Raw genomic sequence first — 22,238 nt, 5'->3', positions numbered from 1 at the left:
AAAGCTATCTCCTAATAGCGACTTTTACAACAAAAAGAAATTTGGTAATGTTTTCGGTACATTAACAATATTAAGAGTCTAATCCAAATCAAAGAGTCAATAGTCAGCGTCAGTTTGTTTACACACATTTGATACGCGAACTAAAAACCGCTGATGCTAGCATTAACCTGACGCTGACTCTTGACTCTTTGGTTGGGTTTAGACTCAAAAGCTGAAAGCTAAACCCCAGAGTCGGTAATCGCCGCTTTAAAATTTTGTAAAAATGTGGCAACATGAATTTGGTTTTTATATAACGTTTACTTTGAAGCCATGGCCTCAAATTAAACGCAACGCAAACAATATGACCTCAAACAATGCGATGTTTAGTAAAAGTGATGTATATAAAAATCAGGTGAAGTTAAGAAAATATGAATGGGATATATAGTCTCAAGGCGGTAGAATCCATCGATATTGGGAGAAAAAATAAATTTTTTTCACTGACCCCAAACCATGCGCAACGCAAACATATATATATATATATATATATATATATATATATATATATATATATATATATATATATATATATATATATATATATATATATATATATATATATATATATATATATATATATATATATATATATATATATATATATATATATATATATATATATATATATATATATATATATATATATATATATATATATATATATATATATATATATATATATATATATATATATATATATATATATATATATATATATATATATATATATATATATATATATATATATATATATATATATATATATATATATATATATATATATATATATATATATATACATATATATATATATATATATATATATTCGCAGTTATATCTCAATAGTGGCTGTTCTCGGCCAAAGGGAGCCAGGGACGTAGCCAGGATGTTATTTTGGGGGAGCCCATCCCCCATTTATTCATAATCGAAAATTGCCAAAATTGTTCTGTTTAATTGGTAAAGATGCCTCAAACTTTTTTCTTTGTGTTGTGCTTGTTACTGTGTGCAGGCACTGGCCCATTGGCGGTGACATCTGGTCAAAGTCAAAGCTGAATTTTGTACTGCTTACCAACACACTATTTAAAGACCGATCCTAATCTTTCAAAGCATTCAAAATATGCTTGTCTTTGCAAATATCTTAGTATTATAGTGATAGTTTTGGCGAATCAGCTTCAGTATTTTAATGAAATTCTTATACCCACCACCGAAATATGGGGGATATATCGTCCTACAATATATGGCACCTACCTACTATATCCGTAATTATATCTCAATAGAGGCTGTTCTCGCTCATATTTTATTCAGGTCCCCAGAACTAATATTCAAGTAACATTTTCAGACAATAAATCTACTTTTTATGGGATGAAGACCCTTAATAGGAAGATCGGTCTGTATGACAGCTATATCTATATAGTCTGATCTGACTAATAAGTGGATCGGATTTTGGGAGGCTTAAACCAACTCACTATTTCAAATTTTAGCGAAGTCTGGTAATAAATAACGCTTTTATGGGCTTCAGACCCATTATCGGGAGATCGGTCTATATGCCAGCTATATCTTAGTATAGTCCGATCTAATCCATATTTAGGCCGAATGTTGGGAGGCCTTAAACTACTCACTGTTTCAAATTTCGGCGATATCGGGTAATAAATAAAGCTTTTTTGGGCTTCAAACCCCTAATCGGCAGATCGGTCTATATGAATGAAGTCCAGTCTGAAACATATTTGGGTCCTATGTTGAGAGACCAAAACTACTCACTGTTTAAAATTTCAGCGAAATCGGTAAAAAAAAAACCTTTAAAAGGCTTCAAACTCTTTGTCGGGAGATCGGTCTATATAGCGGCTATATCTAAATACAGTCCGATCGGAACCATGTTTAGGTCAGATGTCGGGAGGCTTAAAATAAAGCTTTTGTGGGCTTCAGACCCTCTATCGGCAGATCGATCTAAATATCGGGTACGATCTGAACCATATTTGGGTCAGATGTCTGGAAGCCTTAAGCTACTAACTGTTTCAAATTTCAGCGAAATCGAATAAAAAATACGCAATCATGGGCATTAGGCCCTTTATCGACGATCGGTCCATATAGCAGCAATATCCAAATATGGTCCGATTTGGCCCGTTCAAGAACTAAATCAGCGTGCATCAGCTCAATGCTTCAACTTTTGAAGGCTGTAGAGTGATTACAAAAGACGGACGGACAGACACGCGGACATCGTTTAATCGTCTTAGAAGTTTACGACGATCCGAAATATATATACTTTATAGGGTCGGAAATTTATATTTCGATGTGTTGCAAACGAAATGACTAAATTTATATACCCCCTTTCCTACGGTGGTGGGTATAAAAACCAAAGACTCATCAGAACCGGGCCGAATCTTATGCACCCTATAATATGGATCGCATTTGTCGAGTTGTTTACGCAGTATCTCTTTTTAGGCAAACAAGGAATAATGAATAAGGACGGAGGATGAGGAGCTATTGGATTTTTTAAAAGAAGGTAAATGCATTTTTAATAAAACTTAGAATGAACTTTAATCAAATATACTTTTTTTACACTTTTTTTCTAATGCAATTACAGAGTCACAAGCTGTGAAAAAATTTGTCAACGCCGACTATATGAAAAATCCGCAATTACTTTTTGGGCAACCCAATATATCAAGTTATAGCCCGATTCGGGGCTCAATAGGCGAAATCGGGAGATCGATTTATATAGGAGCTGTATCAATCTATAGATCGATGCAGACTATATTGCACACGTCATTGAAGGGCATGGGAGGAACCTTTGTACAAAATTTGTGTCAAATCGGTTGAGAATTGGGCTCTCTAGAGGCTCAAGAAGTCAACATCCGAGATCGGTTTATGTGGCAGATATATCAGGTTATGAGCCGATATGAGCCATACTTAGCACAGATGGTGGAAGTGATATTAAAACACTACATGCAAAATTCCAATCAAATCGTATGAGAATTGCGCCCTCTAGAGGCTCAAGAAATCAAGACCCAAGATCGGTTTATATGACAGCTATATCAGGATATGCATTGATTTCACCAGTACTTAGCACAGTAGTTAGAAATCAAAACCAAACACCTCAAGCAAAATTTCAGCCAAATCGGAAAAGAATTGCGTCCTCTAGTGGCTCAAGAAGTCAAGACCCAAGATCGGTTTTTATGGCAGCTACATCAGGTTATGGACCGATGTGAATCATACTTGGCACAGTTATTGGATATCATAGCAAAACACGTCGTGCAAAATTTCATCCCAATCGGATAAGAATTGCGCACTCCAGAGGCTCAATAAATCAGGACCCAAGATCGGTTTATATGGCAGCTATATAAGGTTATGGACCGATTTAAACCATACTTGGCACAGTTGTTGGATATCATAACAAAACACGTCGTGCAAAATTTCATCCCAATCGGATAAGAATTGCGCACTCTATAGGCTCAAGAAGTCAAGACCCAAGATCGGTTTATATGGCAGCTATATCAGGTTATGAACCGATATGAACCATACTTAGCACAGTTGTTGGTAGTGATACTAAAACAAAATACTAAGCAAAATTTCAGTCAAATCGGATAAGATTTGCGCACTCTAGAGGCTCAAGAAGTCAAGACCCAAGATCGGTTTATATGGCAGCTATATCAGGTTATGGACCGATTTGAACTATACTTAGCACAGTTGTTGGATATCATAGCAAAACACGTTGTGCAAAATTTCATTCCAATCGGATAAGAATTGCGCACTCTAGAGGCTCAAGAAGTCAAGACCCAAGATCGGTTTATATGGCAGCTATATCAAAACATGGACCGATATGGCCCATTTACAATACCAACCGACCTACACTAATAAGAAGTATTTGTGCAAAATTTCAAGCGGCTAGCTTTACTCCTTCGGAAGTTAACGTGCTTTCGACAGACAGACGGACGGACGGACGGACATGGCTTCAAGATGGCTCTCTTGAAATTTTCACTGATTTTGCATAATGATCCCGTGATGAAAATAGGGTATTACTTTTTTATATCTGAAGGGGAGCGGCCCCTCCCCCTTATCCTAATTTTCAGAAACACCAAATCTCGGAGATGGGTGGTGCGATTTTAGCCAAATTTTGTGTGCTCTCTCATAGTAACCTAGAAACAAAAATTTGGTATTCGAATTTTGGATGGGGAACCTACGGGGGTCGCCCGACCCCAAAACCTACCAAGTACATATATACACTAATCAAGTGTTTGGGGGACCGGCCCAACCCCCAAAACACCCCTAAATCGGAAATATTTACCGACCATGGCAATATGGGACTCAAATGAAAGGTATTTGCGAGTAAAATATGAATCTGATACCAATAAGAGGATTAAGTGAATGGTGTTTGAGATTAGAAAACGAATTTGTTATCCAATTTTGAGGACAATGGCAATATGGGGTTCAAATTTATGAGAATAGAGCACGTTGCTGATATATTTTCAGGGCTTAGCAATACCTCCCCAAAACACCCCTAAATCGGGCATATTTACCAACCATGTCAATGTGGGGCTTAAATGAAAGGAATTAGGGGTAGAGCAAGAATTGATACCCACTTTCGGGATCAATTTTCTGGGGGTCTACCCCTTTCCCAAAATACCCCACAAACAGCATTTGTTTACTGACCACCGCAACATGGGGCTCAAATAAAGGTATTTGGGAGTAGAACACGAATTTGATATCCATGTATTTAGGGCATCACCTCTTCCCCAAAACATCCCCCAAAGGGTAAAATTTTTCGACCATGCCAAAATGTGGCTCAAGTGAAAGGTATTTGAGATAAGAAAACGAAATTGATAACCAATCTTGGGGCCATGTTATTGGGGGACGCCTTCACCCGTAAACTCCCCTCAAAACCAACGGCAATATGGGGTTTAAAAAAATGGTATTTGAGAGAAGAGAGAGAGATATATATTTTTTTAGCGCCAAGTGTCTGGGGGACCACCTCAACTCCGAAAACACCCGTAAATCAGACATCATGAGAATATCGGACTGAAACAAATTATTTTAAGAATGGAGTACACCTTACATCAAAACTTAAATTTGTTGGCCAATAGAGATGGCATTCAGATAAAGGCATATATATTATTAATCTGTTTGTCAAGCGATATACTATTTTCGTAGCATGGTATTTCACAATGAGCTCATTAATTGTCGAAAAAAAAATATTCCAAGGAAAATTTTGTTCCATATAAAGTAAAAGAAGGCTCAGCGGAGTGGCCTCGGTCCATCTAATTTTATATATAAAAAGATAATCAAATCTGAACCGATATGGGTCATTTGCAATCCCCAACAACCTACATGAATAAGAAGTATCTGTGTACGATCCAGAATATATATTTTCGAGGTGTTACAAACGGAATGCTTAGCTTAGTATACCCCCATCCTATGGTGGTGGGTCGAATCAGCCATATCCGACTCGAACTAGCCATGTCCGTCCGTCCGTCTGTCAAAATCACGCAAGCGGTCGAACACGTATAGCTTGCCGTTTGAAATTTGCACACATACTTTATATAGATGCAGGTCGTTGGGGATTGAAAATCGGCCATATCGGTCCAGATTTGGATATAGCTCCCATATAACCTGAACCGCAACTTTTGTTCGATTTGGCTGAAATTTAGCACGTAGTGTTCTGTTATGACTTTCAACATATGTGTCGAGTACGGTATAAACCGATCTCCCGATTTGATTTTGGAAGCCTCAATTTTCATCCGATTTGTCTGAAATTTTGCCCATAGTGTTCTGTTATGACTTTTAATAGCTGTACCAAGTACGGTCTATAATCTGATATAGCTCTCATATACATCTGATATCTGATATAGCTCTCATATACACCGATCTTCCGATTTGACTTCTTGAGCACCTGGAAGCCTCAATTTTCAACCGATTTGGCTGAAATTTTGCACATAGTGTTCTGTTAAGACTCCCAGCAACTGTGCTAAGTACGGTTTAAATCGGTCTATAACCTGATGTAGCTCCCATATATCAGATACGTGGTCTACTCTCAAAAACCTTTAATTTGAGCCCCATATTTCCATAGTCGGCAAACATGACCGGCTGGAGGGTGTTTTGGGGGATGGCCGGCCAATCAGTGAGTTGGCCTTGAAAATATATATCGGGTTCGTGTTCTACTCTAAAAACCCCCTTATTTGAGCCTCATATTGCAATAGTCAGCAAATACTTCCTATTTGGGTGGTGTTATCGGGGTGGGCACTTTTTCCGAATATTGATATCAGATTCGTGCTTCACTCCCAAAGACCTTTGAGCCATATATTGTTATGGTCATAAATTTGTCCCCTATGGGGGATGTTTTTGGGGAGAGGCTGCCCCCCAAACACTTGGTCCCATATTTGGATATCAGTTTCGAATTCTACACTCAAATACCTTTTATTTAAGCCCCTATATTCCCATGGTCAGTAAATATTGTAAGTCCTGTTTGGGAGTGTTTTGGGAAAGGGGTGGACCCCCAGAAACGTGGTCCCATATTTGGATATCCGATTCGTATTCTACTATTCTATGAAATACCTTTCATTTGAATCCCATATTGCCATGGTCGGTAAATATGTCCGATTTAGGTGTGTTTTGGGGTTTGGGGTGTTCCCCCTAGCACTTGGTCCGACAATTCGATATCAGATACGTTTTCTTATCCTAAATACCTTTCATTTGAGTCCCATATTGTCGTGATTGGTCTAAATACATGTTTGGTAGGTTTCAGGGTGACCCCCCTAGGAACCCCATCCCCAGATACGTTTTCTTATCCTAAATACCTTTCATTTGAGTCCCATATTGTCGTGATTGGTCTAAATACATGTTTGGTAGGTTTTAGGGTGACCCCCCTAGGCACCCCATCCAAAATATGGATACAAAATTTTTATTTTTAGGGTACTATATGAGAGCACACAAAATTTCGCTTAAATCGCACCACCCATCTCCGAGATCTGGCGTTTCTTAAAATTAGGGTAAGGGGCAGGGTCCTCCCCCCCTTCAGATATCAAAAAACATCTGTGAAAATTTTAAGAAAATCGGTTCAGCCGTTTCTGAGTCTATAAGGTACACACAAACATACAAACAAACAAACAAACACAAATTGATTTTTATATATAAGAAGATAGCTGCCATATAAACCGAACTGCCGGTTAAGAGTCTAAGGCCATTAAAATCAGCATTGAGTTGTCTTATGCCCCCCGACATCTTGCCCATATAGACGGATCTGCCAGTTAAGGGTCTGAAACCTATAAAAGCTTTGGAATTTCAGATAGTGGGTTGTTTTAAGCTTCGCGACATCCGATCTAAATATGAATCAGATCAGACTATACAGATATAGCTGTCATATAGACCGATCTTCTGATTTAGGGCCTTAATCCCATAAAAAGCTTATTTCTTGGTGATTTTGCCGAAACTGTTACTTATATATGAGTTGTCGGAGCCTGAATTAAATATAGTCGAGACCAGCCCCTATTTATATACCTATGGATATTTATATAACTATGGTGGAGTTATAATAAAATAGGATGATTATTATATCCTTGGAGGTGGGTATAACACGTTTTTACTTTTTTTTATTGTTTTGGTTATCTGCATTCAAAATCATATTTTAATCACATTTTTGAAGTTCCGTAGATCCTCCTGTGTCTATCCCAGTTTGAGGGTAAAAAGTGTACTCTACCTCCCCACTACCAGTGGGGAGGCCTCTCAGTCACCAAGGAATACAAATTTGCACCCTACTTTTATGTCAGATTTGTACTCTGCTTTTTAATACCTTTCATTTGATACCCATATTGCCCAAAGCGTTGAAAGAGTTTTGTTGGGGGGTGGGGACTCCACCGAACACTTTGGATGACATTTTTATACCAAGTTCGCAATCTTCTCTTAACTTTGCCATCTGTGAAAATTTCATGAAAATGTGTTCAGCCGTTTTAGAGTCTATACGGAACAGACAAACAAACAAACAAAGCGCAACAATTTCATTTTAATATAATAGATCCTTTGTTTGACTATAAACTGTACGCCCCGAAAAACAAGACATTCAATTACAACAATATATTAATAGGACTATCAAATTTATTTGCGTTTTAATACAATTTGATTTTTATTCCATAAACTAACCACGACGATTACCACCACGTTTTGGTCCACGTCCTTTACCACGTGCTTTGCCACGCCTTCCACGTCGATTTCCTTTACGGCCTCCTCGACCGCCACGACCTCTACGACCACCACCCTGGGGACCACGACCTCCACGACCACTACCTGGCGGACCTCGACCACCTCCTCCACCACCTCCTCCACCAGCACCGCATGCTCCTGCTGGAGGTTTCGGTGGTCGGCATGGTTTTGGTGGGCATGGTTTTGGTGGGCAAGGTGGTTTCTCGGTGCATTCTCCAGCTGGTTCGGTTACTTCGTCGCCTCCACCATCAGGTTCAGTAACATCGTCACCACCATCATCAGGTTCCGTAACATCATCACCTCCATCATCAGGTTCGGTAATGTCATCGCCTCCATCATCGGGTTCGGTAACGGCATCGCCTCCATCGTCAGGGGTTGTTTCATCATCCTGAGCTCTCACCACGAGCAAGAATAAGAGCAGACAGCTTAGCAGCCAAAATAATTTCATGCTTGCAGTTACTGAAATACCAACATGAAATGTTTGATGTTTTGCAAGAAATGCAACGGATATTTATACCAAATCTATGGACTGTAGAAAACGCATATTTTGCACACAAAAAAAGAATACATATAGATTTAAATAATTAAATATTTATTTATTAACTACCAGTTGGCATAGGTTTATTTATTTATATTAGATAAAGTTGTTTCTGCTTTAGAACAAATATTGTGACAAATTCCGAAGTTTGTTTTAAATAGGGCCCAAATTAAGTGTAAAACTTAAAAGTATTAACAACTAAAAGCGTGCTAAGTTCGGCCGGGCCGAATCTTACATACCCTCCACCATGGATCCCATTTGTCGAGTTCTTTTCCCGGCATCTCTTCTTAGGCAAAACAGGATATAAGAAAAGATTTGCTCTGCTATTAGAGCGATATCAAGATATGGTCCGGTTTGGACCACAATTAAATTATATGTTGGAAACCTGTGTAAAATGTCAGCCAATTCGAATAAGAATTGCGCCCTTTGTGGGCTCAAGAAGTAAAATAGAGAGATCGATTTATATGGGAGCTGTATCGTGCTATAGACCGATTCAGACCATAATAAACAGGTATGTTGATGGTCATGAGAGAATCCGTCGTACAAAATTTCAGGCAAATCGGATAACATTTGCGACCTCTACAGGCTCAAGAAGTCAAGATCCCAGATCGGTTTATATGACAGCTATATCAGGTTATGAACCGATTTGAACCATACTTGGCACAGTTGTTGGATATCATAACAAAACACGTCGTGCGAAATTTCATTCCAATCGGATAAGAATTGCGCACTCTAGAGGCTCAAGAAGTCAAGACCCAAGATCGGTTTATATGGCAGCTATATCAGGTTATGAACCGATTTGAACCATACTTGACACAGTTGTGGGATATTATAACAAAACACGTCGTGCGAAATTTCATTCCAATAGGACAAGAATTTCACACTCTAAAGGCTCAAGAAGTCAAGACCCAAGATCGGTTTATATGGCCCATATAAATCGATCTCTCTATTTTACTTCTTGAGCCCACAAAGGGCGCAATTCTTATTCGAATTGGCTGACATTTTACACAGGTCTCCAACATATAATTTAATTGTGGTCCAAACCGGACCATATCTTGATATCGCTCTAATAGCAGAGCAAATCTTTTCTTATATCCTTTTTATACCCTTCACCATAAGATGGGGGGTATACTAATTTCGTCATTCTGATTGTAACTACTCGAAATATTCGTCTGAGACCCCATAAAGTATATATATTCTTGATCGTCGTGAAATTTTATGTCGATCTAGCCATGTCCGTCCGTCTGTCCGTCCGTCCGTCTGTCTGTCGAAAGCACGCTAACTTCCGAAGGAGTAAAGGTAGCCGCTTGAAATTTTGCACAAATACTTCTTATTAGTGTAGGTCGGTTGGTATTGTAAATGGGCCATATCGGTCCATGTTTTGATATAGCTGCCATATAAACCGATCTTGGGTCTTGACTTCTTGAGCCTCTAAAGTGCGCAATTCTTATCCGATTGGGATGAAATTTTGCACGACGTGTTTTGTTATGATATCCAACAACTGTGCCAAGTATGGTTCAAATCGGTCTATAACCTGATATAGCTGCCATATAAACCGATCTGGGGTCTTGACTTCTTGAGCCTCTAGAGGTCGCAATTATTATCCGATTTGCCTGAAATTTTGTACGACGGATTCTTTCATGACCATCAACATACTTGTTTATTATGATCTGAATCGTTCCATAGCCCGATACAGCTCCCATGTAAATCGATCTCTCTATTTTACTTTTTGAGCTCACAAAGAGCGCAATTCTTATTCGAATTGGCTGACATTTTACACAGGTCTCCAACATATAATTTAATTGTGGTCCAAACAGGACCATATCTTGATATCGCTCTAATAGCAGAGCAAATCTTTTCTTATATCCTGTTTTGCCTAAGAAGAGATGCCGGGAAGAGAGCTCGACAAATGCGATCCATGGTGGAGGGTATATAAGATTCGGCCCGGCCGAACTTAGCACGCTTTTACTTGTTCAGTTTTCATTCCCACCATCAAAGGATAGGGGTATACTAACCTATTCAATCCGTTTGCAGCACCTCGAAATATTGATCTGTGGCCACATAAAGTCTGGACATTTTTAATCGATCTATGAATATCCGTCCGTTTGTCTATCTTGATAACGGTCGAACACATAAAGCTAGCTGCTTCACATTTTTAACAGAAACATCTTATTGATGTAGGTCATTGGGGATTGCAAATGGGCCATATCGGTTCAGATTTGGTTATAGCTCCCATAAAAACCGATCTCCCGAATTAACATATTTTGCCCCCAATTGTTATCCGCTTGGACTAAAATTGTACATGTAGTGTTTTTGTATGACGTCTTGATGCAGGGTCTCAAGACGTCATACAAAAACACTACATGTCCGCAATTTTTTCCGATTTGTCTTAAATTTTGCATGTAACGAATTCCAACAACTGTGACAAGTACGGTTGAAATCAGTCTAAGACCTGATATATTAATACTAAATTTCCCATGAACATTCCATTTAGGAACAGGGGATACTTTTTTCGTATAACTTAGTACGGTTCGATTTTAGTTTAAGTTATGTGGCGTGCCGCATAACGACACCACTTGGTAAATAAGATTTAAACAGAGATTAGGAGCGGCCCGGAGCGTGATTGAAAGCGGAGTGGGATTGAGAATGGAAGCCATTCCACTCAGAACAGAAAAAAATTCCCTGCGACTTGGCAAAAACAGAGCAGCTCCGCTTTAGCTCCGACCTCGCTCCGGTCGTGCTCCGAATCCTGGCGAGACCATCAGAAAAGAATTTCAACGTGAGGTACTATGCCAGGCCGTTCGGACTCGGCTATAAAAAGGAGGTCCCTCATAATTTAGCTTAAAACTTAAATCACACTGCACTCATTAATATGTGAGAAGAGTAGAGAGAGTAGAGTAGAGTAGAGTAGAGTAGAGTAGAGTAGAGTAGAGTAGACTAGAGTAGAGTAGGGTAGAGTAGAGTAGGGTAGAGTAGAGTAGAGTGAAGTAGAGTAGAGTAGAGTAGAGTAGAGTAGAGTAGAGTAGAGTAGAGTAGAGTAGAGTAGAGTAGAGTAGAGTAGAGTAGAGTAGAGTAGAGTAGAGTAGAGTAGAGTAGAGTAGAGTAGAGTAGAGTAGAGTAGAGTAGAGTAGAGTAGAGTAGAGTAGAGTAGAGTAGAGTAGAGTAGAGTAGAGTAGAGTAGAGTAGAGTAGAGTAGAGTAGAGTAGAGTAGAGTAGAGTAGAGTAGAGTAGAGTAGAGTAGAGTAGAGTAGAGTAGAGTAGAGTAGAGTAGAGTAGAGTAGAGTAGAGTAGAGTAGAGTAGAGTAGAGTAGAGTAGAGTAGAGTAGAGTAGAGTAGAGTAGAGTAGAGTAGAGTAGAGTAGAGTAGAGTAGAGTAGAGTAGAGTAGAGTAGAGTAAAGTAGAGAGTAAAGTAGAGAGTAAAGTAGAGAGTAGAGTAGAGTAGAGAGTAGAGTAGAGAGTAGAGTAGAGAGTAGAGTAGAGAGTAGAGTAGAGAGTAGAGTAGAGAGTAGAGTAGAGAGTAGAGTAGAGAGTAGAGTAGAGAGTAGAGTAGAGAGTAGAGTAGAGAGTAGAGTAGAGAGTAGAGTAGAGAGTAGAGTAGAGAGTAGAGTAGAGAGTAGAGTAGAGAGTAGAGTAGAGAGTAGAGTAGAAAGTAGAGTAGAGAGTAGAGTAGAGAGTAGAGTAGAGAGTAGAGTAGAGAGTAGAGTAGAGAGTAGAATAGAGAGTAGAGTAGAGAGTAGAGTAGAGAGTAGAGTAGAGAGTAGAGTAGAGAGTAGAGTAGAGAGTAGAGTAGAGAGTAGAGTAGAGAGTAGAGTAGAGAGTAGAGTAGAGAGTAGAGTAGAGAGTAGAGTAGAGAGTAGAGTAGAGAGTAGAGTAGAGAGTAGAGTAGAGAGTAGAGTAGAGAGTAGAGTAGAGAGTAGAGTAGAGAGTAGAGTAGAGAGTAGAGTAGAGAGTAGAGTAGAGAGTAGAGTAGAGAGTAGAGAGTAGAGTAGAGAGTAGAGTAGAGAGTAGAGTAGAGAGTAGAGTAGAGAGTAGAGTAGAGTAGAGAGTAGAGTAGAGAGTAGAGTAGAAAGTAGAGTAGAGAGTAGAGTAGAAAGTAGAGTAGAGAGTAGAGTAGAGAGTAGAGTAGAGAGTAGAGTAGAGAGTAGAGTAGAGAGTAGAATAGAGAGTAGAGTAGAGAGTAGAGTAGAGAGTAGAGTAGAGAGTAGAGTAGAGAGTAGAGTAGAGAGTAGAGTAGAGAGTAGAGTAGAGAGTAGAGTAGAGAGTAGAGTAGAGAGTAGAGTAGAGAGTAGAGTAGAGAGTAGAGTAGAGAGTAGAGTAGAGAGTAGAGTAGAGAGTAGAGTAGAGAGTAGAGTAGAGAGTAGAGTAGAGAGTAAAGTAGAGAGTAGAGTAGAGTAGAGAGTAGAGTAGAGAGTAGAGTAGAGAGTAGAGTAGAGAGTAGAGTAGAGAGTAGAGTAGAGTAGAGTAGAGTAGAGTAGAGTAGAGTAGAGTAGAGAGTAGATTAGAGAGTAGAGTAGAGTAGAGTAGAGAGTAGAGTAGAGAGTAGAGTAGAGAGTAGAGTAGAGAGTAGAGTAGAAAGTAGAGTAGAGAGTAGAGTAGAGAGTAGAGTAGAGAGTAGAGTAGAGAGTAGAATAGAGAGTAGAGTAGAGAGTAGAGTAGAGAGTAGAGTAGAGAGTAGAGTAGAGAGTAGAGTAGAGAGTAGAGTAGAGAGTAGAGTAGAGAGTAGAGTAGAGAGTAGAGTAGAGAGTAGAGTAGAGAGTAGAGTAGAGAGTAGAGTAGAGAGTAGAGTAGAGAGTAGAGTAGAGAGTAGAGTAGAGAGTAGAGTAGAGAGTAGAGTAGAGAGTAGAGTAGAGAGTAGAGTAGAGTAGAGTAGAGTAGAGTAGAGTAGAGTAGAGTAGAGTAGAGTGGAGTGGAGTAGAGTAGAGTAGAGTAGAGTAGAATATAAAGTAGTATATAAAGTAGAATATAAAGTAGAATATAAAGTAGAATATAATAGTAAAATAAAGAAGTAGTCTGATCTAGACCATATGCTGGTCGGATGAAAGAAGGCGTAATACAATTCACTGTGTCAATTTCCCGCAAAATCGGATAATACATGCGTCTTTTACGGGATTTAGGCATTATGGCGGCTAATAAATCTATATGGCACCTTTATTTGGTATGACGGGAGGCTTAAAACAGCAAACTTTTCAAAATATCAACAAAAGCGGGTTATAAATGCGGATTTTGTGGGTTTAAGACCCACAGTTGTCACAGTTTCTATATGGTAGCTATATCTAAATATAGTCTGATCTAGACTATATGCTGGTCGGATGAAAGAAGGCGTAATACAACTCACTGTGTCAATTTCCCGCGAAATCGGATAATACATGCGTCTTTTACGGAATTTAGACATTATGGCGGCTGATAAATCTATATGGCACCTTTATTTAAATATCTGGTTGGTATGCCGGGAGGCTTAAAACAGCAAACTTTTCAAAATATCAACGAAAGCGGGTAATAAATGCGGCTTTTGTGGGTTTAAGACTCTAAATCGGCAGATCGGTCTATATGGCAGCCATATCTAAATATGGTCCGATATGAACCCCATTTGAGTTGGATGTCGGGAGACTTAAAATAATTCACTATTTAAAATTTCAGCGAAATTGGATAATATATGCGGCTTTATGGGCTTAAGGCCCTTAATCAGCTGATCGCTCTATATGGCAGCCATATCCAAATATAGTTCAGTCTGAACCATTTTTAAATGGGATGTCGGAAGTCTTAATGCAGCTTTTGTGAGCTTAGGACCCTTAATCGGCAGATTGGATTGGTAGCTATAACTAAAAATAGTCCGATCTGATGTCGGGAGGCTTAAAACAACTCACTATATCAAATTTCAACTTAATCTGATAGCAATTGTGTCTTTTATTGTGTTAAGGTTCTAAATCATCAGATCGGTCTATATAAAAACTATATCCAAACACAATCCGATTTGGCTCATTCAAGAACTTTATCAGCGTGCAGCAAAAAACGAATCTGTGCCAAATTTCAGCTCAATATCTCAATTTTTGAAGACTGTACCGTGATATCGGACAGACATATACTTCTTGTATTTGTTCAAAATTGGGTTGGGATTGTAAATGGGCCAACCGATCTTGCAAAATCTTGACTTCGTGGGCCACTACAGGGCGCAATTTTTATCCGATTTTGCATGAGGTGTTTTGTAATGATTTTCAACAACTGTGTCAATTATGGATAAAATCGATGCATAACCTGATATAGCTGTCATATAAACCGATCTGGGGTCTTAACTTTTTGAGCCTTTAGGGGCGCAAATCCTATCCGATTTCGCTGAAATCTTGCATAACGGGTTTTGTTATGACTTAGAACAACTGTGCAAATATGGTTCAAATCGGTCCATAACTTGATATAGCTGCCATATAAACCGATCTTGGGTCGTGACTTCTTGAACCTCTAGAGGGCGCAATTCTTATACAATTTGAATGAATTTTGGCACGTAGTATTTTGTTATGATATCCAACAACTGTGCCAAGTATGGTTCAAATCTGGGGACTTGACTTCTTGAGCTTCTGGAGGGCTCAATTTCTATCCGATTTGGCTGAAATTTCGCAAGACTTTTTTTATTGTTACTTTCAACAACTATGTCAAATAAAGTAACCTGAAATAGCTGCCATATAAACCGATCTGGGATCTTGACTTCTTGAGCCTCTAGAGGTCGCAATTATTATCCGATTTGCCTGAAATTTTGTACGACGGATTCTCTCATGACCATTAACATACGTGTTTATTATGGTCTGAATCGGTCTACAGCTCCCATATAAATCGATGTCTCTATTTTACTTCTTGAGCCCACAAAGGGCGCAATTCTTATTCGAATTGGCTGATATTTTACACCGGCCCATATCTTGATATCGCTCTAATAGCAGAACAAATCTTTTCTTATATCCTTTTTTGCCTAAGAAGAGATGCCGGGAAGAGAACTCGACAAATGCGATCCATGGTGGAGGGTATATACGATTCGGCCCGGCCGAACTTAGCACGATTTTACTTGTTTATGTTGTAATTTTTGCTGAGTTTATTGCAAATAATGACCAATCATATTATCCAGCATTTACTTACCCTAGACCTTCGCCATTTATGCTATTATCAGTTTCACCACCAATATCTCCACGGCAAATAACGCCATTTAATGGGACGCCAAGGCCAATGAGACAAACAATTCGATTGCAAATAGTTTCGCCAGGAACACGGATAGCGACATCTACGCCATGTAGAAGCCCATATCAACAATCTGGGCCTTTGACAAAACCATCTGGAACTTAGCAAGCTCCACTGAGGACATTTGTACCACCTAACATTGGGATCAACTTTTGGAACATGGAAAGGTGGTATTTCTGAGGTAGGTTTCTTTCTATTAGGTCCAGATTTGTTAATAGGTCTTAGCCTCTTTTTAGGCCTTCTTGTTGTACATACTACTTGCTCCTCTCCAGCAGCCGTAATGTATTCTCCTGTATTTGGTTTAATGGTGGGGCGTGATGTTTTGATAAGTCTTAAACGTCTTTTTGGTCTTCTTGTGGTTGAGCCTAGAAGGTTTTCAGTAGAAACCATAACTCCAGCAGTTGTAAAGTTTTCGAGCGAACTTTCGGTTATAAAATCATTAAAATTAAACTCTGTCTGATATTTATCATCACCAGGAGTTTTAACAGATCCTGGAGTTTCTTCACCATCCTCAGTATCTGTTAGATCTCCATCATCTTCAATTTCAGAACCTCCCATTGCATCAATCTCTTCCCAATCATAGTCACTAACAATACCTTCACCATCACAGCCAGCATCGGTAATTTCTCCATTGTCGTCGGTTCCAATATCTTCTTCGTCACTCCGCACACTAAACATTTTTCCTATAGCAGCACATGCTAAATTTGCTCTATCATCCTCAATTTCAGATTTAGTTTCTTGTCTATCAACACCAATAGCACAATCTCCACCATCACCAATAATATCACTTACTTTTGCACCATCTTTAGCTTTAGCAGTTATCAGAGCCAAAACCAAGTAGGTAATTAGCAAAAATAGTTTGTTTTGAACCATTTCATTATTTGGGAGGGGAACAACACTTTTTAATAACAATACACAATTGTTGTGGAGTTTTAGATTTTATACACATTTTATACACATGGGCTTATCACAGGCAAATATTTGTTGAACAAACAAATATCGAATCTCGCCGCCCTAAGGCCTATAACTATAGATTTTAAGTTCTAAACCACATTTAAAATTCTGAAACAATTATCATAATATTTAACTAGTCAATATCAATAGTTTGTTTTTTTATATTTGAGCCTAGTAGTAGTCTCGGGAGCAAGGACGTCAATAATTCTAATTTCATGTATCCATATTACATTTTACCTTTTATGCTAAAGCCAGGTGCTGAAACTACCTAATATGTTATTGCGATAATACATTATAGTCATAAGTTTTCTTTATTATGTTTCTAATTCTACTTCAATGTTTAAAAAAAGACTCAATAAATAAATATATATATATTTGAGCCTATACAAAATGTCATTTAAATTTTAGGGTTATCGTTTAACAGATTTTACAGAAATTATGGGGAACTCTTGGGTCATATATGGGATGGCGGATACCAAGTAACGGCTACGAGTGGCTTTAACTTGGCCAAATTGGGCCAAATTGGGTTTCTTCTTTATCTGACCCTCCCTTGTGTCCCCAGGATTGGCTATCTCTAACAACCGTTGAAGGTAAAGAGCTGATGTAAAGGGTGATTTTTTTGAGGTTAGGATTTTCATGCATTAGTATTTGACAGATCACGTGGGATTTCAGACATGGTGTCAAAGAGAAAGATGCTCAGTATGCTTTGACATTTCATCATGAATAGACTTACTAACGAGCAACGCTTGCAAATCATTGAATTTTATTACCAAAATCAGTGTTCGGTTCGAAATGTGTTCATTCACCGTAACGTTGCGTCCAACAGCATCTTTGAAAAAATACGGTCCAATGATTCCACCAGCGTACAAACCACACCAAACAGTGCATTTTTCGGGATGCATGGGCAGTTCTTGAACGGCTTCTGGTTGCTCTTCACTCCAAATGCGGCAATTTTGCTTATTTACGTAGCCATTCAACCAGAAATGAGCCTCATCGCTGAACAAAATTTGTCAAAATTTGAACACATTTCGAACCGAACACTGATTTTGGTAATAAAATTCAATGATTTGCAAGCGTTGCTCGTTAGTAAGTCTATTCATGATGAAATGTCAAAGCATACTGAGCATCTTTCTCTTTGACACCATGTCTGAAATCCCACGTGATCTGTCAAATACTAATGCATGAAAATCCTAACCTCAAAAAAATCACCCTTTACAATAAGTTGCACATACTCGTAGGTCAAGTTAGTTTATAATGATCGCCTATTCCGACCACGGTGGCGACAGGCCAATGCCTCTGGTGAGAAGCAAATGCGCGCCCTCAGCACTGCTTGGTACCACTTTAGGAATTTATCGGGACCTTCTGGTGTTTCACAATACAAATAGGATAATCTATGTGTTTAGAACGTGGCCGTATAAGTAGAACTGTATAAGTAAGACTGCTTAAGTAGGATTGTATAAGTAGGACTGTAGAAGTAAGCCTGTATAAGTGAGACTGTATAAGCAGGACGGTATAAAAACAACTGCATAAGTAGGACTAGGTATAAATAATAACCCAGCAAAAAATATTGCACCCACGGATGCAATAGTGTATTGGGTTGCCCAAAAAGGAATTGCGGATTTTTTAAAAGAAAGTAAATGCATTTTTAATAAAACTTAGAATGAACTTTAATCAAATATACTTTTTTTACACTTTTTTTTTCTAAAGCGAGCTAAAATTAACAGCTGATAACTGACAGAAGAAAGAATGCAATTACAGAGTCACAAGCTGTGAAAAAATTTGTCAACGCCGACTATATGAAAAATCCGCAATTACTTTTTGGGCAACCCAGTAAGTTAAAGCCATCGTGACATTAGCATACACAGTTGCTTCCAGCATGCATGATTCTTGTGGGCGATGTCCCGCTTAAATGCGATTGTTTAAAGATCCAAAATGCGCATCTTGTTTAAGGCAATGTAATGGTGAAACCAGTTCTCATAGTTTAGCGCTTTTTGTTTAACATCAAAAATTCAACAGTAGCATAACATATTTAATTTGCCTTTTTCATACAAAGTATAGTTTTAATTAAAACGCCGTTTTCTACGAAAATATTAAATTTTTTATAAATTTTTGCTGTTGATTTTAATAGCAGTATGTCATTAAAAGCTAAATTGTCAATACACATACACGAAAGGTATTCTATGTAGCTTTGACTCAAGTACAATCACAAGTTACAAATATTAATAAATTATCTTGTTTAAATAATATTTCCATTTTAAAAAGTCAGGTAGCATCTCATAGTAACAACAAACTTAAAAAATAAACAAAATAGCCTCTCAGGAATATTGAAATTTGAATTCAGTCTTAAATAATTTAAATACTGGTTAAGAACTATAAAAAGTGTTAATTTCATTTATTTGCAATGGGCGGAATTTTTAAAACATTTATTATTTTACGCTATTATTTTTTCCCAAAGGGGGAAAGAGTCGAACTAATTGGACCAATGGAATGAATATCACAAGAAATAAAGGGTGATTTTTTTGAGGTTAGGATTTTCATGCATTAGTATTTGACAGATCACGTGGGATTTCAGACATGGTGTCAAAGAGAAAGATGCTCAGTATGCTTTGACATTTCATCATGAATAGACTTACTAACGAGCAACGCTTGCGAATCATTGAATTTTATTACCAAAATCAGTGTTCGGTTCGAAATGTGTTCATTCACCGTTCAGCGATGAGGCTCATTTCTGGTTGAATGGCTACGTAAATAAGCAAAATTGCCTCATTTGGAGTGAAGAGCAACCAGAAGCCGTTCAAGAACTGCCCATGCATCCCGAAAAATGCACTGTTTGGTGTGGTTTGTACGCTGGTGGAATCATTGGACCGTATTTTTTCAAAGATGCTGTTGGACGCAACGTTACGGTGAATGAACACATTTCGAACCGAACACTGATTTTGGTAATAAAATTCAATGATTTGCAAGCGTTGCTCGTTAGTAAGTCTATTCATGATGAAATGTCAAAGCATACTGAGCATCTTTCTCTTTGACACCATGTCTGAAATCCCACGTGATCTGTCAAATACTAATGCATGAAAATCCTAACCTCAAAAAAATCACCCTTTACTTTCATAGTTGTATTACTTATTTTTCAACACTCGAATCGCCTTTCTCAATTCAGCCACAAACATAGACTTAGTTATATAATTATCCTCAATAATAACCGCTCCTATAAATAGAAAAACAGTCAATAATTATATGTAAGTTATATAATGAAAAAAAAAAAAAAATGTAATACTTACTGTATATAACTTACTGTATATACTATATAGTTATGTCAGGTTGTAAACCGATTCGGGCCGTACTTTGTAAAATTGTTGGAAATCTTAACGGAACACAACATGCAAAATTTCAGCCAAATTGGCCAGGGGCTCAAGAAGTCAAATCGGGAAATCGGTTTATATGAAAAATATAACTAATTCTGAACCGATATGGTCCATTTGCCATCCCCAATGACCTACATCAATAGTTATTATCTGTGCAACCTTTCAAGTGGCTAGCTTTACGCGATCGCCCGCTATCGTGAGTTGGTCAGACGGACGGACGGATGGACGTTGCTTGATCGACTCAGAACGTCGAGACGATCAAGAGTATATATGCTTTGTGGTGTCTTAGACGAAAATTTCGAAGTCTTACAAGCAGAATGACTAGATTAGTATAAAAATACAACTAAAATTTTTCCTGACGCCTCCATTACCTTACATCTTTTTAATGGTAGAAAATTGAAAATATAATTTTGAAAACAAGTTAATTCTAACATCGTACTTACTTTGTTGTTGTTTAACGGCTTCAGCGAAAAAAAAACAAGTAAGAAGGCGTTAAGTTCGGCCGGGCCGAACTTTGGATACCCACCACCTCGGGTATATATGTGAACCACCAAATGTTTATAAGTACATGTCATTGTTCAACCGAGAGATCGGTCTATATGGCAGCTATATCCAAATCTGGATCGATCTGAGCCAAATTGAAGACAAATATCGAAGGGCCCAACACAAGTCATTGTCCCAAATTTCGGCGACATCGGACAATAAATGCGCTTTTTATGGGCCCAAAACCTTAAATCGAGAGATCGGTCTATATGGCAGCTATATCCAAATCTGAACCGATCAGGGCCAAATAGAAGAAAGATATCGAAGGGCCTAAGGCAAATCACTGTCCCAAATTTCAGCAAAATCGGATAATAAATGTGACTTTTATGGGCCTAAGACCATGAATCGGAGGAACGGTCTATATGGCAGCTATATCCAAATTTGGACCGATCTGGGCCAAATTGACGAAGGATATCGAAGGGCTCAACGCTACTCACTGTCCCAAGTTCAGCAAAATCGGATAATAAATGTGGCTTTTATGGGCCTAAGACCATAAATCGGAGGATCGGTCTATATGGCAGCTATATCCAAATTTGAACCGATCTGGACCAAATTAACGAAGGATGTCGAAGGGCTCAACGCAACTCACTGTCCCATATTTCAGCAAAATCGGATAACAAATGTGGCTTTTATGGGCTTAAGACCATAAATCGGAGGATCGGTCTATATGGCAGCTATATCCAAATTTGAACCGATCTAGGCCAAATTGGCAAAGGATGTCGAAGGGCTCAACGCAACTCACTGTCCCAAATTTCAGCAAAATCGGATAATAAATGTGGCTTTTATGGGCTTAAGACCATAAATCGGAGGATCGGTCTATATGGCAGCTATATCCAAATCTCGACAGATTTGCGCCAAATTGACGAAGAATGTTGAAGGGCCTAACACAACTCACTGTGCCAAATTTCATCCAAATCGGATATAAAATGTGGCTTTTATGGGCCTAAGACCATAAATCGGAGGATCGGTCTATATGGCAGCTATATCCAAATCTGGACCGATCCGGGCCAAATTGACGAAAAATGTTGAAGGTTCTAAGACAACTCACTGTCCCAAATTTCAGCGAAATCGGACCATAAATGTGGCTTTTATGGGCCTTAGACCCTAAATCGGAGGATCGGTCTATATGGCAGCTATATCCAAATTTGGACCGATCTGAGCCAAATTGACGAAGAATATCGAAGGGCCCAACGCAACTCACTGTCGCAAATTTCAGCAAAATCGGATAATAAATGTGGCTTTTATGGGCCTAAGACCCTAAATCGGCGGATCGGTCTATATGGGGGCTATATCAAGATACAGTCCGATATAGCCCATCTTCGAACATAACCTGCTTATGGACAAAAAAAGAATCTGTGCAAAATTTCAGCTCAATATCTCTATTTTTAAAGACTGTAGCG

General features: G+C 38.4%; 1 protein-coding gene across 1 annotated transcript; it reads right to left on the bottom strand.

Moving 5' to 3' along the window:
- Positions 1-8,155: 8,155 nt before the first annotated feature.
- LOC106094176 (uncharacterized) lies at positions 8,156-16,849 on the bottom strand. Its single transcript, XM_013261374.2, has 2 exons — positions 16,228-16,849; positions 8,156-8,679 (listed from the first exon to the last, which is right to left on the bottom strand). Exons 1-2 carry the CDS (start codon positions 16,847-16,849, stop codon positions 8,156-8,158), a joined length of 1,146 nt encoding a protein of 381 aa, XP_013116828.2.
- Between the last annotated feature and the right edge of the window lie 5,389 nt (positions 16,850-22,238).

Source organism: Stomoxys calcitrans, chromosome 1 (genome assembly GCF_963082655.1).
Source record: "Stomoxys calcitrans chromosome 1, idStoCalc2.1, whole genome shotgun sequence".
Lineage (NCBI taxonomy): Eukaryota > Metazoa > Arthropoda > Insecta > Diptera > Muscidae > Stomoxys > Stomoxys calcitrans.
Note: the sequence above shows the minus strand (reverse complement) of the source record. Positions and strands in the feature narration are given on the sequence as shown.

What these genes read in the sequence shown, in the direction of transcription:
- LOC106094176 (XM_013261374.2), bottom strand. Translation starts at nt 16,849, where the DNA reads ATGGTTCAAAACAAACTATTTTTGCTAATTACCTACTTGGTTTTGGCT. An exon ending in TGGAGAGGAGCAAGTAGTAT is followed by an intron (nt 8,680 to 16,227) that starts GTACAACAAGAA and finishes TTGGTATTTCAG; the next exon opens with TAACTGCAAGCATGAAATTA.